We start from the raw sequence: 12,625 nt of genomic DNA, 5'->3' as shown, positions 1-12,625 counted from the left end.
ACTAAAGTGAACACTAATGCATGTCGGGTTCAAAAGGGACCGAACCAACTTTATTTAATTGCTGCTTTTTGCGGGTGTTTTGTATAAAATGACCCCATTTTGAGGAAAAACATTGGGGTGAAATTGACCCCGGTATTGGGTGAGTCCCTTTTTCACACCAAATTGGGTTCTTTTTTTAAGTGTCGGAATAGTTTTTGCACATTTGGTCATCTTAGTCCCCCCCAGGATTCCAAAGAGCTCTCTCCAGATGATCCTCATCATGTCTACCATCTTGTCTAACAGGCACCATCGAAATTCCGGTGCTGCGCCACGGCAGCGACCTGTCCTCCGTAACGTCGGTGTGGTGCGCCACCCGGCCGTCCGACCCGCCCTCCGCCACCCCTGGCATGGACTACATCCCCAGCTCCAAGAAAGTGGAGTTCAAGCCCGGGAGAACCCAGGAGGTCAGAAACGATCGCGCTCGCTCGGAAAACGGGGTCCAAAGTGTCAGTCAGCCTCAGCGTGTGTGCGATTTTTTTTTTTTTTTAATCCCGGCAGACGTGCAGTCTGACCATCCTGGACGACGTCCAGAATCCGTCCATTGAGGGCTCCGAGTCCTTCGTGGTCTTCCTGAGTTCTCCGCAAGGGGCCGTCCTTCAGGAGCCCTACGAGGCCAACGTGGTCATTGCCGACACTTTCCAGGACAGTACGTCCGCTGTGCTCCTTCTTAATTTTTTTTTTTTTCAGTCCTTAAAAAAACTTTAATTTAACTTTATTGATATTTTGCACACACACACAACTGCCCTATTTTGGACAGATTGGGAAGCACATCCACTTCACATTAGCGTAGCCCGGACTCTAACCCGTGACATCTGCACTGTGAGGCAGACATGCTCACAAGTTGCTCACCTGCTGTGATTTCATTTAATTTTTAATAGTTGAAATTAATACGTTTATATTATTTTTTTATTAATTTATTATACTCTTGTAGATATTTCACTTTTTTTGCATATGGAAAAAAAATTCTAGTTATCTCTTGAATATTATTCACACTGTTAAAGGAAAATTTTGGATAAATTGTAAAATATTTAATAAAGTATTTACTGTTTTTTAGCATTTAATGAGATTGCATCTCTAAAATAAAACTTTTATATATTCAACATCATTTATTACATGTAATTTTAGTCACATGTTATTAATATTATAATATTTTATTATTAATTATATTATTAATAATATAATTAATATTATTATTAATTGTAGTATTAATATTATTCATGTATTAATATTAATGTTATTAATATTTAATAACAATTTAATTTAACAATTTAAAAATTTGTCATTTGAAACTTTGCTATTTTTATTTTCCATTACTCGCCATTCTGCGTGGTAGCAATAAAGTTTTGTGACCGTCAATGCGGGCGCGTGTCAGTTCCCAGCATGCAGTTTGAGAAGACCGCCTACACGGTGAAGGAGCTCGACGGCGACCTGCACCTTCCTGTGGTGCGCACGGGCGACCTCTCCTTCACGTCGTCGGCGCGCTGCTTCACGCGCACCATGTCGGCCGCCGTTATGGATGATTTCCGCGAGCGCCCCAACGTGGATGAGTCACGCGTCACTTTCCTGCGCGGCGAGAAGGTACCACCCGCCCGCCCGGTCTACTTCGGTGGATAGAAAAAGACTGCACACCCAAACAATACCATCTTTCTGCGGGGGGGGCGCTAGGTGAAGAACTGCACGGTTCACGTGAACGACGACTCGGTGTTCGAGCCCGAAGAAGAGTTCCAGGTTCACTTGGGGGCGCCGACGGGGGACCACTGGAGCGGCGCCATGATCGGCGAGCGGGACGTCGTCACCGTCACCATCACCAACAACGAAGATGGTAAGTGGCACAGATGGAATATTTGTCTACATTTTGAAATATTTGTTCCAAACATTGTCTTTATTTTCAAATCGCTTACTTGGAAAAAAAAAATCATTTTCGGAATCACTCATTTTAAAATAGCTGAATGCTTTTCCATAATTCATATTTGCAACATTTTTTAACTGTGAAACAATTAGCATTTTGGTCAGCATTATTTATTTATCTACTTATTTATTTTTTCATCTATTTATTTTACTGAACCGCTACATTTAAAATTATTATTTGTATAAATTATAGTATTTAAATTGTTAAATTTAAATAATTAAAAATGTGAACAAAAATTAAGTGTTATTGTGGCCACACATTAAAAAAAATGAATATTAAAAATGGCACTGTTACTGTTGTCACTCATTTTTGTAATTAAAAATACTTTTTGTTCAACTATTTTAGTTTGGTTAAAAAAATTTTTTTTAACTTGTCATTTCAAGCTCCCACTATTGAGCTGGAGCAGGCGTCGTATCAGGTTCGAGAACCTCCCGGTCCGGACGGCGTGGAGGTCCTTAACGTCAAAGTGATCCGGCGCGGGGACCTGGACCGCACCTCCAAGATCCGCTGCAGCACGCGAGATGGCTCGGCCCAGTCCGGAGTGGACTACAACCCCAAGAGTCGCGTCCTCAAATTCATGCCGGGTGGGTTATTGGAGGAAAAAAAAAATGCTAGGATGTTCTCCATATGGTGTTTACATGTGGAATCCCTTCAGGGATGGACCACGTCCTATTCAAGGTGGAGATTGTGTCCAATGAGGACAGGGAGTGGCACGAGTCCTTCTCCCTAGTCCTCGGCCCCGATGACCCCGTGGAGGCGGTGCTGGGCGAGATCACCATGGCGACCGTCACCATTCTAGACCAGGAAGCTGCTGGGAGTCTCATCCTTCCGGCTCCGCCCATTGTAAGCAAACAATGAAAGTCTGCGAACTTCATGCGAACATTTGATGTGGGAGGGGTATGCAAACTACAGCCCGGCAGGCCAAATGCGATCTGCTATCCTCAAAAAAAAGACATTTAACATGGGCCGCAAGGTTAATTTAAAAAGGTGGGCAAAGTTAGCCTAATGCTAACATACAAATGGAAACGCTATAGACAGACTAACTGAAATTAGCATCGAAGTAACGGTACTTTTCACCTCCTCCAGTAACTGACATACAAACAGAACGAAGAACAATAATCCAAGGCTTATATTCATTCCGCACTGTGGAAACAGAGAGACTTCTTCTTGTTCTTAATCTACCAGTAGAGCTCAGTGCTGCCTGGTAGTGGTACTACATGGTACTACACTATAGTTGTGCATTTATTTATTTTAATCACGCTTGCCTGCATACTGTAACAACGCGTTCAAAAATGGACCCCGCCGCCGTCCTCAGGTGGTCTCCCTGGCCGACTACGACCACGTCCACGAGGTGACCAAGGAGGGGAGCAAGAAGACGCCCTCGCCAGGTTACCCTCTGGTGTGCGTCACGCCATGTGACCCGCACTACCCCAAGTTCTCGCTGATCAAGGAGCGCTGCGAGGAGGCGGGCATCAACCAAACCCAGGTGCACTTCTCTTGGGAGGTTGCGGCGCCCACTGACACCAACGGGGCACGCTCGCCCTTTGAGACGGTGACCGACACGACCCCTTACACCGGCGTCAATCACATGGTGAGACCATCCAAACGTTTGTCTCGCGTCTTAACCGGTACTCTGCCAAAACGCTACAGCGGGAGATCATTCCAAAGGGACTGGCAACGGAAAAGGCTCCATCCCCTTAGTTCTCGGTACCTCTAATAGTGTCTGGAGCTCAGAGAGGTCAGGTGGGGCCAGGCCATTTCAAGATTGGAAAACAACAAGGCCTGACATTTGAACAGTGGTGCGGAGATATTTTACATCCATGTATGCCAACGGTGGTGCTTCTGCATCTCGCGCTCGTGTTGTCAGGTCTTGGACAGCATCTACTTCAGCCGCCGCTTCCACGTGCGCTGCGTGGCGCAAGCCCGCGACAAGGCAGGGCACCTTGGAACGCCGCTGCGGAGCAACATTGTAACCGTGGGAACCGACGGCTCCATCTGCCACACGCCCGTCACCACCGGGACCGCGCGAGGCTTCCAGGCTCAGTCCTTCGTCGCCACGCTCAAATATCTGGACGTCAAGCACAAAGAACATCCCAACCGGTGAGAGATGGCTATCGGGTTCGGAACCGGATCAAGTAAACGAGGCGTGCAAACTTTTGTGCTCAAGAGCCACTTTGGACTCTTAAAACGAACAGATGGGGACAGGTCATGTCCAAGTGTCCAAATGTATCTCCTGCTTTCAGGATCCACATCTCGGTGCAGATCCCCCACCAGGACGGGATGCTGCCTCTGGTGTCCACCATGCCCCTGCACAACCTCCACTTCCTGCTGTCAGAGTCCATCTACCGGCAGCAGCACGTCTGCTCCAACCTGGTCACCCTCAAAGACCTGCAGGGTCTCTCTGGTAAATCCCAAACTCCACCTTTCACCCACCTGCTTTCCAACAGATGCAGGAGTAAGTCGCAAGTGGGAGCATTTCCCAAGTTACCGTAGCAAAAATCAACCAGATCAACTCAAGACTTGGGTTCAACAAGTCAGAAGCCTTTGATGTTTAGTGTGAGTCAACTCCATTTTTGTCATGTTGTTCAAGTCTTCATCCTTGGGTTCACCAACAGTATCTTCTAGTTTTCCTGAAAGAAAGGTTAAAAATCTGGGTGAAAAAACAACTACCTCAAGATGCAGTCTTTGGAATGTTCATCGTAAAGTCTCGCCAAGTCAAGGAATTCAAGTCAAGTCAGGTCTTTCACAAGTTTTAGCCAAGCGAGTACCCAAGTGCTAAAATGTGGAGACTTGACTCTGCCCCTCTTGAGCCTCCTAAGGAAAACCCCCTTCATTTTCCATTTGTCCCTGCAGAGACGGGTTTCCTGGACGACGTGTCCTACGACAGCATCTCCCTGGGTCCAGGCTACGACCGGCCGTATCAGTTCAACCCCAACGTGCGTGAGGCCAGAAGCATCCGGCTGTACAAGCACCTCAATCTCAAGAGCTGCATCTGGACCTTCGATGCCTACTACGATATGACGGAGCTCATCGACGTCTGCGGTGGCTCCGTCACCGCCGACTTCCAGGCACGCACCCGTTTTTACCGGGAGATGAGCCGAGGGCGCTAGACCTCAAGAACGGCGGAGTTGCAGTTTCGAAGACTTGCCAGATATTCTTTCCTTTACTCCTGCCAGAGTAAAACAAACATGAAAAAGAAAATGGGTGTTGTTAGTGCCAGACGAGAACTAAAGTCCTGCAACGCCTCCATAATCTTCCTACCAAAAAGTCCCAATTTTAGTAGCAAACTATCTAAAAAGAAACCACGTGGAGACGGTACGCCTTAGACTTGAATCCTTGCCTGTTTTTCCAGGTCCGAGACTCGGCCCAGTCCTTCCTCACTGTTCAAGTTCCGCTCTACGTGTCCTACATCTATGTGACGGCTCCGCGTGGTTGGGCTTCTTTGGAGCATCACACGGAAATGGAGTTCTCCTTCTTCTACGACACCGTGCTCTGGAGGACAGGTTGGCGAGGCGCTTTTTGACCAACCCAAACCGATTTTTGTGCTATCCTGACTCCATCTTTGTTTTTTTCAGGCATCCAGACTGACAGCGTCCTCTCCGCCAGACTCCAGATCATAAGGATCTACATCCGCGAAGATGGGCGGCTGGTCATCGAGTTTAAAACGCACGCTAAATTTAGAGGTCAGTAAAGAAAATTTGAGGGTCCTGGCTTTGTCACCGGGGTACTATTTTGGGCTTTTCTCCCCTCCTCTAGGCCAGTTTGTCCCAGAACACCACACTCTTCCCGGGCACAAGTCCCACCTGCTGGCGCCGGAGCACCTGGGAGGCATCGAGTTTGACATTCAGTTGCTGTGGAGCGCCCAAACCTTTGACTCACCCTACCAGCTATGGAGGGCTACAAGCTCCTACAGCAGGTCAGCCTCTTCACGGTGGCACAAGTCGATTGGATGTACACTCTGTAGACAAAAACCATAAGACTGGGAAGACTGTGGACCACAGGGAGACAAGTCCTGGGTCGTCCCTAGGGCCTCCTGCCGGGACCGGACCGGAACACCTCACCACGGAGGTGTCCGGGAGGCTTCCCGATCAGATACCCGAGCCACCTCATCTGACTCCTCTCAACAGCTCGTGATCATACGTGAGGATAGGAACCTAGATCGACCGGTAAATCGAGAGCTTCGCCTTTTGGCTCAGCTCCTTCTTCACCGCGACAGACCGACACACAACAGTGCCCAGACCGATTCGTGGACTGTTGAAATTGATCCGACATTCATCATCTGAAAGCTCATCTGTATAGACGTGTTAGGGAATTAAGTACTACGTCGCAGAAGGACATGGGTTGAGACTGTCAGAACACCCAGGCCTCGAAATCTTGGGGTACAAGTCTCAATGATGACAATGATTGATAGTTAGGGTGGTCTGTGGACCACTGAAAGGATGACAAATAATTCTTGGATGTTTTGCACCCTGCAGAAAGGATTATTCCGGAGAGTACACCGTCTTCCTGATCCCGTGCACGGTGCAGCCCACTCAACCGTGGATTGACCCTGGAGAAAAACCCCTGTCTTGCACAGCTCACGCTCCAGAAAAGTATGTCTCCAGTGACACAAACCTAGACCTGTTGCCGTTGATCCTCATTGGCCATTTTACCCCTCCCACCCTGCAGGTTCCTGGTGCCTATTGCCTTCCAACAGACCAACCGCCCGGTCCCTGTGGTCTACTCGCTGAATACAGAGTTCCAGCTGTGTAACAACGAGAAGGTCTTCGTGATGGACCCGGCCAGTACAGATGTCTCGATGGCAGAGATGGACTACAAAGGGGCATTCTCCATGGGTACGGTACATCGGGAGACCTGACCTTGACCCTAACTTGAGAGCAAATTCACATTTTTGGAAACCGATGTGCCCCGGTTCTTCTGAAAGAGTCACCGCTGGTACATTTGCCGTTTGTAAGCTCTTTGCTTATTCCTTCAGGTCAGACTCTGTATGGCCGCGTGCTCTGGAACCCGGAGCAGAACCTGCACGCCGCCTACAAACTACAGCTGGAGAAGGTCTACCTGTGCACCGGCAGGGATGGCTACGTTCCCTTCTTTGACCCGACGGGCACCCTGTATAACGAGGGTCCACAGTACGGCTGTATCCAGCCCAACAAGCACCTCAAGCACCGTTTCCTGCTCCTGGTACCGAGAATCGCACTGCCTCGGACCTCCGAGACCTCCGAGACCTCTCTGGCATCCGTGTTCCTCGCTCTGATCTCTTTCTTTCAACAGGATCGCAAGCAGCCGGATGTGTGCGACAAATATTTCCATGACGTCCCCTTCGAGGCCAACTTTGCTTCGGACCTCCCAGAGTTGAACTCTGTGGCCGCCATGCCGGGTGTGGACGGATTTACCATGAAGGTTGATGCGCTCTACAAGGTCCGTAGCCCTTTTTGTCTATACCTCAGTCCTTCCACGAGAGTATTCCTGCATATTCGCTGTTCAGCGAGCGCAAATTTCCTTCTCGGTGCATATTTGCCAGTTATGCGTTCAGTTATCTTGGTGCATAAGGAGAGAAGCTTCATTTAGACGAAATTCAATTACATACAGATTCACATGAGAGAAGTATCGGCAAATCTGATCTCTTGTTGCGATGACTCAATTCGGAGCACTAATGACGCTGGTGTTCAGGTGGAGGCGGGTCACCAGTGGTACCTGCAGGTGATCTACGTCATTAGTCCGGAGTCGCGATCCAGCCTGAGGATCGAGCGTTCGCTCTCCTCCCGGCCCAACCGTCCCAAGCGCGACCTGGTGGACCGCAGCGGGCGCCTGACACTGGATGAGTCGCTCATCTACGACAACGAGGGCGACCAGGTGAAGAACGGCACCAATATGAAGTCCCTGCGTCTGGAGAGAGGGCCCGGCGGAACCTTCCACGCCCACGTGGGCCGCTCGGTGGGGGGCGGGGTGGCCGCTCTGGCCCTCCTGGTCCTGGCCGCATTGGCCACCTGTCTCCTCTTCCGGCGGTGCCACCGGCAGGTCAAAGTGAGTTACAACTACTTGGAAAATTGCAAAATGGATCTATGGCCTTTGTCGTGTTTCCATCGATGGATGGATCGATATATATATCGATCAATATAGATGGATAGGTTTTTTTTTATTTTGCGCGGCGGTAAAAAAAAACTCACTGTTGCTAGCAACAGAGCTGTCACTGCATGCTGTGTGATGTGTCTAAAAAGTATCAAATTTTGCTCCAAAAAATTGAGGATTGTTGGGAGGAAATTCGCCTTTTTCTTTGTAAGAAAGCACTACATTATTTTATTTTTTATAGGAGTAAGTAATTGGTGGAGGGGGGGTCATGAATAACAAAAAAAATAGCTTCTTGTAAAATAACTCTTAAAAAAAATCCTGCTACTTTTGCATAAAATTTTCCACGTTCTTTTCCGTAAAATCAATCTTTTTTCTACATTTTTCTAACTCATTAAAAGTTCATTATCATGGAAAAAGATTGTAAGAAGTATATATTTTTAATGCGTGCAATGTTTTGATCATAAAATGAAATCTTTAAAAAAAAAAGTCCAGTATACCTGTATACTGTACCTTGAATTTTATTTTATTTTTCCTCATCAAAACTTTTTTTTTTTTTTGCTTTTACATTTCGGCTTTTTTTTTTTTACAAAATATAATTTTAACGTTTACATTTGATCAGATAATACAACTTTTTACCACATAGGAATCAGAAGTTTGTGCCAAAAAATTTTTTTTGTGTGAAATGTAAACTCATATTCTCATTAGATTTTCATGAAGAAAAAAAGGTCAAATCTCTTTTTTCCCCCTTATAAAATGACAACACTGGTCAACATAAAAAAAACACAATTTCTTGTTTGCTGACATTTTTTTCTTGTTTGAAAAAAATCAATCAATAAAAATAACCTTCAGGCACCAGCCAAGGCGGCGTACGAAGAGTACCCGCTGAACACCAAGGTGGAGGTGTGTATGGACAAGTGCGTGGAGAAGAACTTCAGCAGCAAGCACTGCACCGTCACCAACGTCAACGTGTTCAACCGCAACCACCAGCCCGCCGCCAACAAGGCCAAAGTCAAGCAAGTCAACCTGGAAGTCAAACTCCACAACAACCTCAACGACGGCACTGAGGTCTGAAACCAGATATTTGTTTGTTTGTCTTGTTTTTTTTTGTAAGCTATTTTCATATCGGAATGACATATTTGCTAATGTATTTTTGTACCACATTGAAAAGGGAAAGCATGTGATGTGTCAAGAACTCGGCAGCAGTTTTTGTTGTTGTTGTTGTTGTTGCTCATTCAACTGGGCTACCTCACACATGCGCAAAGCACTCGAAAGCTAATGTTGTCTTTGATGGACCTGTTGGTTGTGTCCACACCAAGACGGCCATTTTAAAAAAAAATAAGTCAAACTGAAATTTAACCTTTCAACTTGCAGTCGTTAGCTAATGTTCAAGTCGCAACAAAACATTCTCGTTAAAAAAAAAAATCCCATAAATTATTTTATTAATCCGTTTTTTGAAAATTCTAACTATTGTAAAACTTTTCTTAATTAATAATAAAACGTTCACATTAGCGCCAGCCTCACGAGTTGAAATGAACTTACTTCACAAGAAAAAAAGTCTAAATTTTTTCTTATAAGTTTTTTTTTCCAAGCAACAAAAGGCGCTCTAATCATAATTATTCAAGAGAGAAGTTTTTTTTAAACTTGAGAGAAATTACACCAAAAATGCTCATTGAATTTCAAATTCCTTACACATAAAAAAATGTATCTTTGAAAATAAGCTTTTGTGCTGAAATGATTGAACTTTTTACAAAAATGTCACCTTTTTCATGTACAATTTTTTTTTCTCTCTTGGAAAGAAAATCACAATTTTCCACATGATATTTGTTTTCTTTTAATAAAAAAAAATATTTTCAACTTTATTTTTACAAAATGACAAAATTAATATCTTGTAAATGTACAACTTTTTCTCATAAAATTCCCCCCCACAAAAAAAAGTTCCCATAAAAAGGACAACTATTTTAGGGTTAGAGCAGCACTTGTTGCTTTTAGCGACAGCCTGTCGTGCCATTTTTATACGGACAGATATGCTAATATTCTTATTATTTTTTTAATATCCTTCTTCGTGTGGACATAAAAGCACAAAATTGGTGATTGTTAGCTCACATTATACTGTATCCGGTCATGTCACTGTAAAATAACAAATCTTATTTCAGATGTACTATTTGTCATCAAGTACCTTCTATGCTGCTGAGTGTCGATGAGATTCAAGTGCAATTATGACATCTTCCTTTGTGCCATTACTATCAATTGTTTTGACTTTTTCTAATTATTTCTGTCTTTCATTCGTGTGAAAAAAATGTTTGATATCAACATAACGTAGCAGTTAATGTCTACGTTCATTCATGGCAACTTTTTTTTCTCAACTATTTGGTTGTCGAATAACACATTTGACCGAATTACAACTTTCTTCTTCTTAATTCTCTTTGTTCATTTTTGTAGAACATGTGTAAATTATAACTTTTGAAAAACTACAGAGGAAAACGATTTTCTTGTAAAATTTTCACCTGAATTTCATGAAATTGGAATGTTTTTCTTGTAATATGAAAAATATTTTCTTGCCAAATTTCAACGAATTCTCCTCGCTTTACAACTTTTTATCTTGTAAAATTCCAATTATTAAACACAAATTTTCATTGCTTCTCTCATCAAGGTTTGACTTTTGCTCGCAAAAAAACATTTTTTTTACGTACAATTGCAACATTTTTTTTGTGGAAATTTAACTTTTTTTCCATACACATTATTTCTACTCCTAATCCAATTTTTAAAGTTACAATAAAATACCACTCCTTTTTTTTCTCATTAAAAACAGCATGTAAAATTGCATATGTATAATTGAACCTGAGCTAAGATGAAACGTTAATATAAAACATATTTTTTCAAGCCTTATTAAGACATATTTGTACAATGACATGATTGTTCGTTTTTCCTCTTTAATTTGTACACCGTTGCCGATATTCCAACAAGTGCCGATTAATATTTGGAAAAACAATTATCCAAAGTGTGTGTGCCTTTGGAATATTTTTTTATCCCCCGCCCCCAACCCGTCATGTTACTATGCTTTTTTTGTTTGTTTTGATGTGATACAACTGCTGTCCTAATCAAGTGTGAGACACCCACTGGCATTGCGAAAACAAAAAAAAAAAAAATTGACTGCTCTCGCTTCCTGTCTTCATTTGACTGTGTGCCTAAGGGAAGGAAAAAAAAAGACTCCTCCAGAATGAGCAATCCTGGGAATCAGACATATTTTTGGTGCTATGATGATTTTGCTGATATGATGGACGTACACCTGTATTTGGTGCTTTTTTTTTAAGTCAATAAAATGTGAAAACCAGCTCAATGGTGGATTGTCGCCTTGTGTGTTTAGCTAACAGGTGTTGATCTGAATATTACACCTTGTCAACAAAAATGCATACACGACACATGAAATGACAATTTTATTCTTTATATTATTATTATTATTACCCCAAAATTCCCTAAAAAGTCATTTTCTTGTCAAATTCCTCATCCAATTTTCGATTTATTGTGAAACTTTTTCCTTGCAGCGTCCCCCCCCCCACTCCCCCGGTAAAAGAATTGCAACACGTTGAAGTTGCACATAATGACCAACAGATGTCATCCATTTCCCTCCCGGGCAAGAAGTGTGTCAAAAAGGAGAAGAATCCCCCCCATGTCGAAGAAGCACCCCCCCCCCTTTCTTTTTGCGCAAAGTAGAAGTCATGTGACCTGTCCAAGCCACGTCCCCTCTTATGTAATGCCACACGTGCTCCCCTGGTCATCTCTGACCTTCTTTGTGTTCATCTGGAACTCCCCCCCCCCCCCCCCCACACACACACACACTTTGACAGTCAAGAATGCTGGAGGAATGAGATGTGTGAGGCAAGATAACTTCATGTGACACCTTTGCCACTAACCTTCAGGTTTAATCAAACTTTTACAGTGGTTAATGTATTTTTGCACTTGCATTTGCACGGCAGTTACGTTTCTAAAAATTTGCATGCGCACGCAATTTTCTTTTGCCGAATAATGTATCATTTTTACGTTTCGATATTAACGCTGGTTGTCTTATCTTTACACTTATGTCAACAATGAAGTGGTTCACTTCTTTTTGCACTTTCAAAATGTTCTCAATGTCAACATTTCTTTTCTGATGAATGATAAATTATTACTCTTTGTCGACTGTTTTAGCAAGAAAAAAATACTTTGCCACCACAAAATGTTTTTTACGTAAAGCTTTTTTTCCGTATAAACTATTTTCTTGAGAAATTACTTTTTAAGCAAAATGCCACTTTTGTTGCTATTCAATTTACGTTCCTTGTGAAATAAGATTGCGCTTAAAATCCGACTTTTCATTACCAAATTTTGACTTTGCTACCTCACAAGTTATTGTGAGAAAAAGAGTCCCAAAAAGACCAATTTTTGGTGCAACACTTTAAAAAAAAGATCATCTTTTATTGTAAAACAATATATAATTTTCACCAACTCAAACCTGTCGTCCAACCTTTTACATGTAAATCTCTAAATTTTCTCACCTAAAATTATATTTTTTAAAAACTGGTTACTGAAAATAACTTTTCATCGCGAAATAATAACTTTTTTGTAATATTTACA

The 12,625-nt window shown here is 43.3% G+C and overlaps 1 protein-coding gene across 1 annotated transcript in view; it reads left to right on the top strand.

Moving 5' to 3' along the window:
- Positions 1 to 11,354, top strand: part of fras1 (Fraser extracellular matrix complex subunit 1) — a 110,394-nt gene extending 99,040 nt beyond the window's left edge. The window contains exons 56-74 of the mRNA XM_052069131.1: positions 283 to 443; positions 538 to 685; positions 1,412 to 1,617; positions 1,705 to 1,861; positions 2,332 to 2,532; positions 2,604 to 2,791; positions 3,264 to 3,539; positions 3,816 to 4,048; positions 4,192 to 4,352; positions 4,802 to 5,016; positions 5,301 to 5,451; positions 5,524 to 5,631; positions 5,705 to 5,864; positions 6,424 to 6,540; positions 6,617 to 6,783; positions 6,924 to 7,129; positions 7,220 to 7,366; positions 7,619 to 7,972; positions 8,867 to 11,354. Coding sequence (XP_051925091.1) covers positions 283 to 443; positions 538 to 685; positions 1,412 to 1,617; positions 1,705 to 1,861; positions 2,332 to 2,532; positions 2,604 to 2,791; positions 3,264 to 3,539; positions 3,816 to 4,048; positions 4,192 to 4,352; positions 4,802 to 5,016; positions 5,301 to 5,451; positions 5,524 to 5,631; positions 5,705 to 5,864; positions 6,424 to 6,540; positions 6,617 to 6,783; positions 6,924 to 7,129; positions 7,220 to 7,366; positions 7,619 to 7,972; positions 8,867 to 9,088 — 3,578 coding nt within the window. The 3' untranslated portion in view covers positions 9,089 to 11,354. The remainder of the gene's footprint in view (positions 1 to 282; positions 444 to 537; positions 686 to 1,411; positions 1,618 to 1,704; positions 1,862 to 2,331; positions 2,533 to 2,603; positions 2,792 to 3,263; positions 3,540 to 3,815; positions 4,049 to 4,191; positions 4,353 to 4,801; positions 5,017 to 5,300; positions 5,452 to 5,523; positions 5,632 to 5,704; positions 5,865 to 6,423; positions 6,541 to 6,616; positions 6,784 to 6,923; positions 7,130 to 7,219; positions 7,367 to 7,618; positions 7,973 to 8,866) is intronic.
- The last annotated feature ends 1,271 nt before the right edge of the window (positions 11,355 to 12,625 follow it).

The sequence above is a fragment of the Hippocampus zosterae genome, chromosome 6, assembly GCF_025434085.1.
Source record: "Hippocampus zosterae strain Florida chromosome 6, ASM2543408v3, whole genome shotgun sequence".
Lineage (NCBI taxonomy): Eukaryota > Metazoa > Chordata > Actinopteri > Syngnathiformes > Syngnathidae > Hippocampus > Hippocampus zosterae.
The sequence above is the reverse complement of the archived record's forward strand: the minus strand, read 5'-3'. Positions and strand labels throughout refer to the sequence as shown.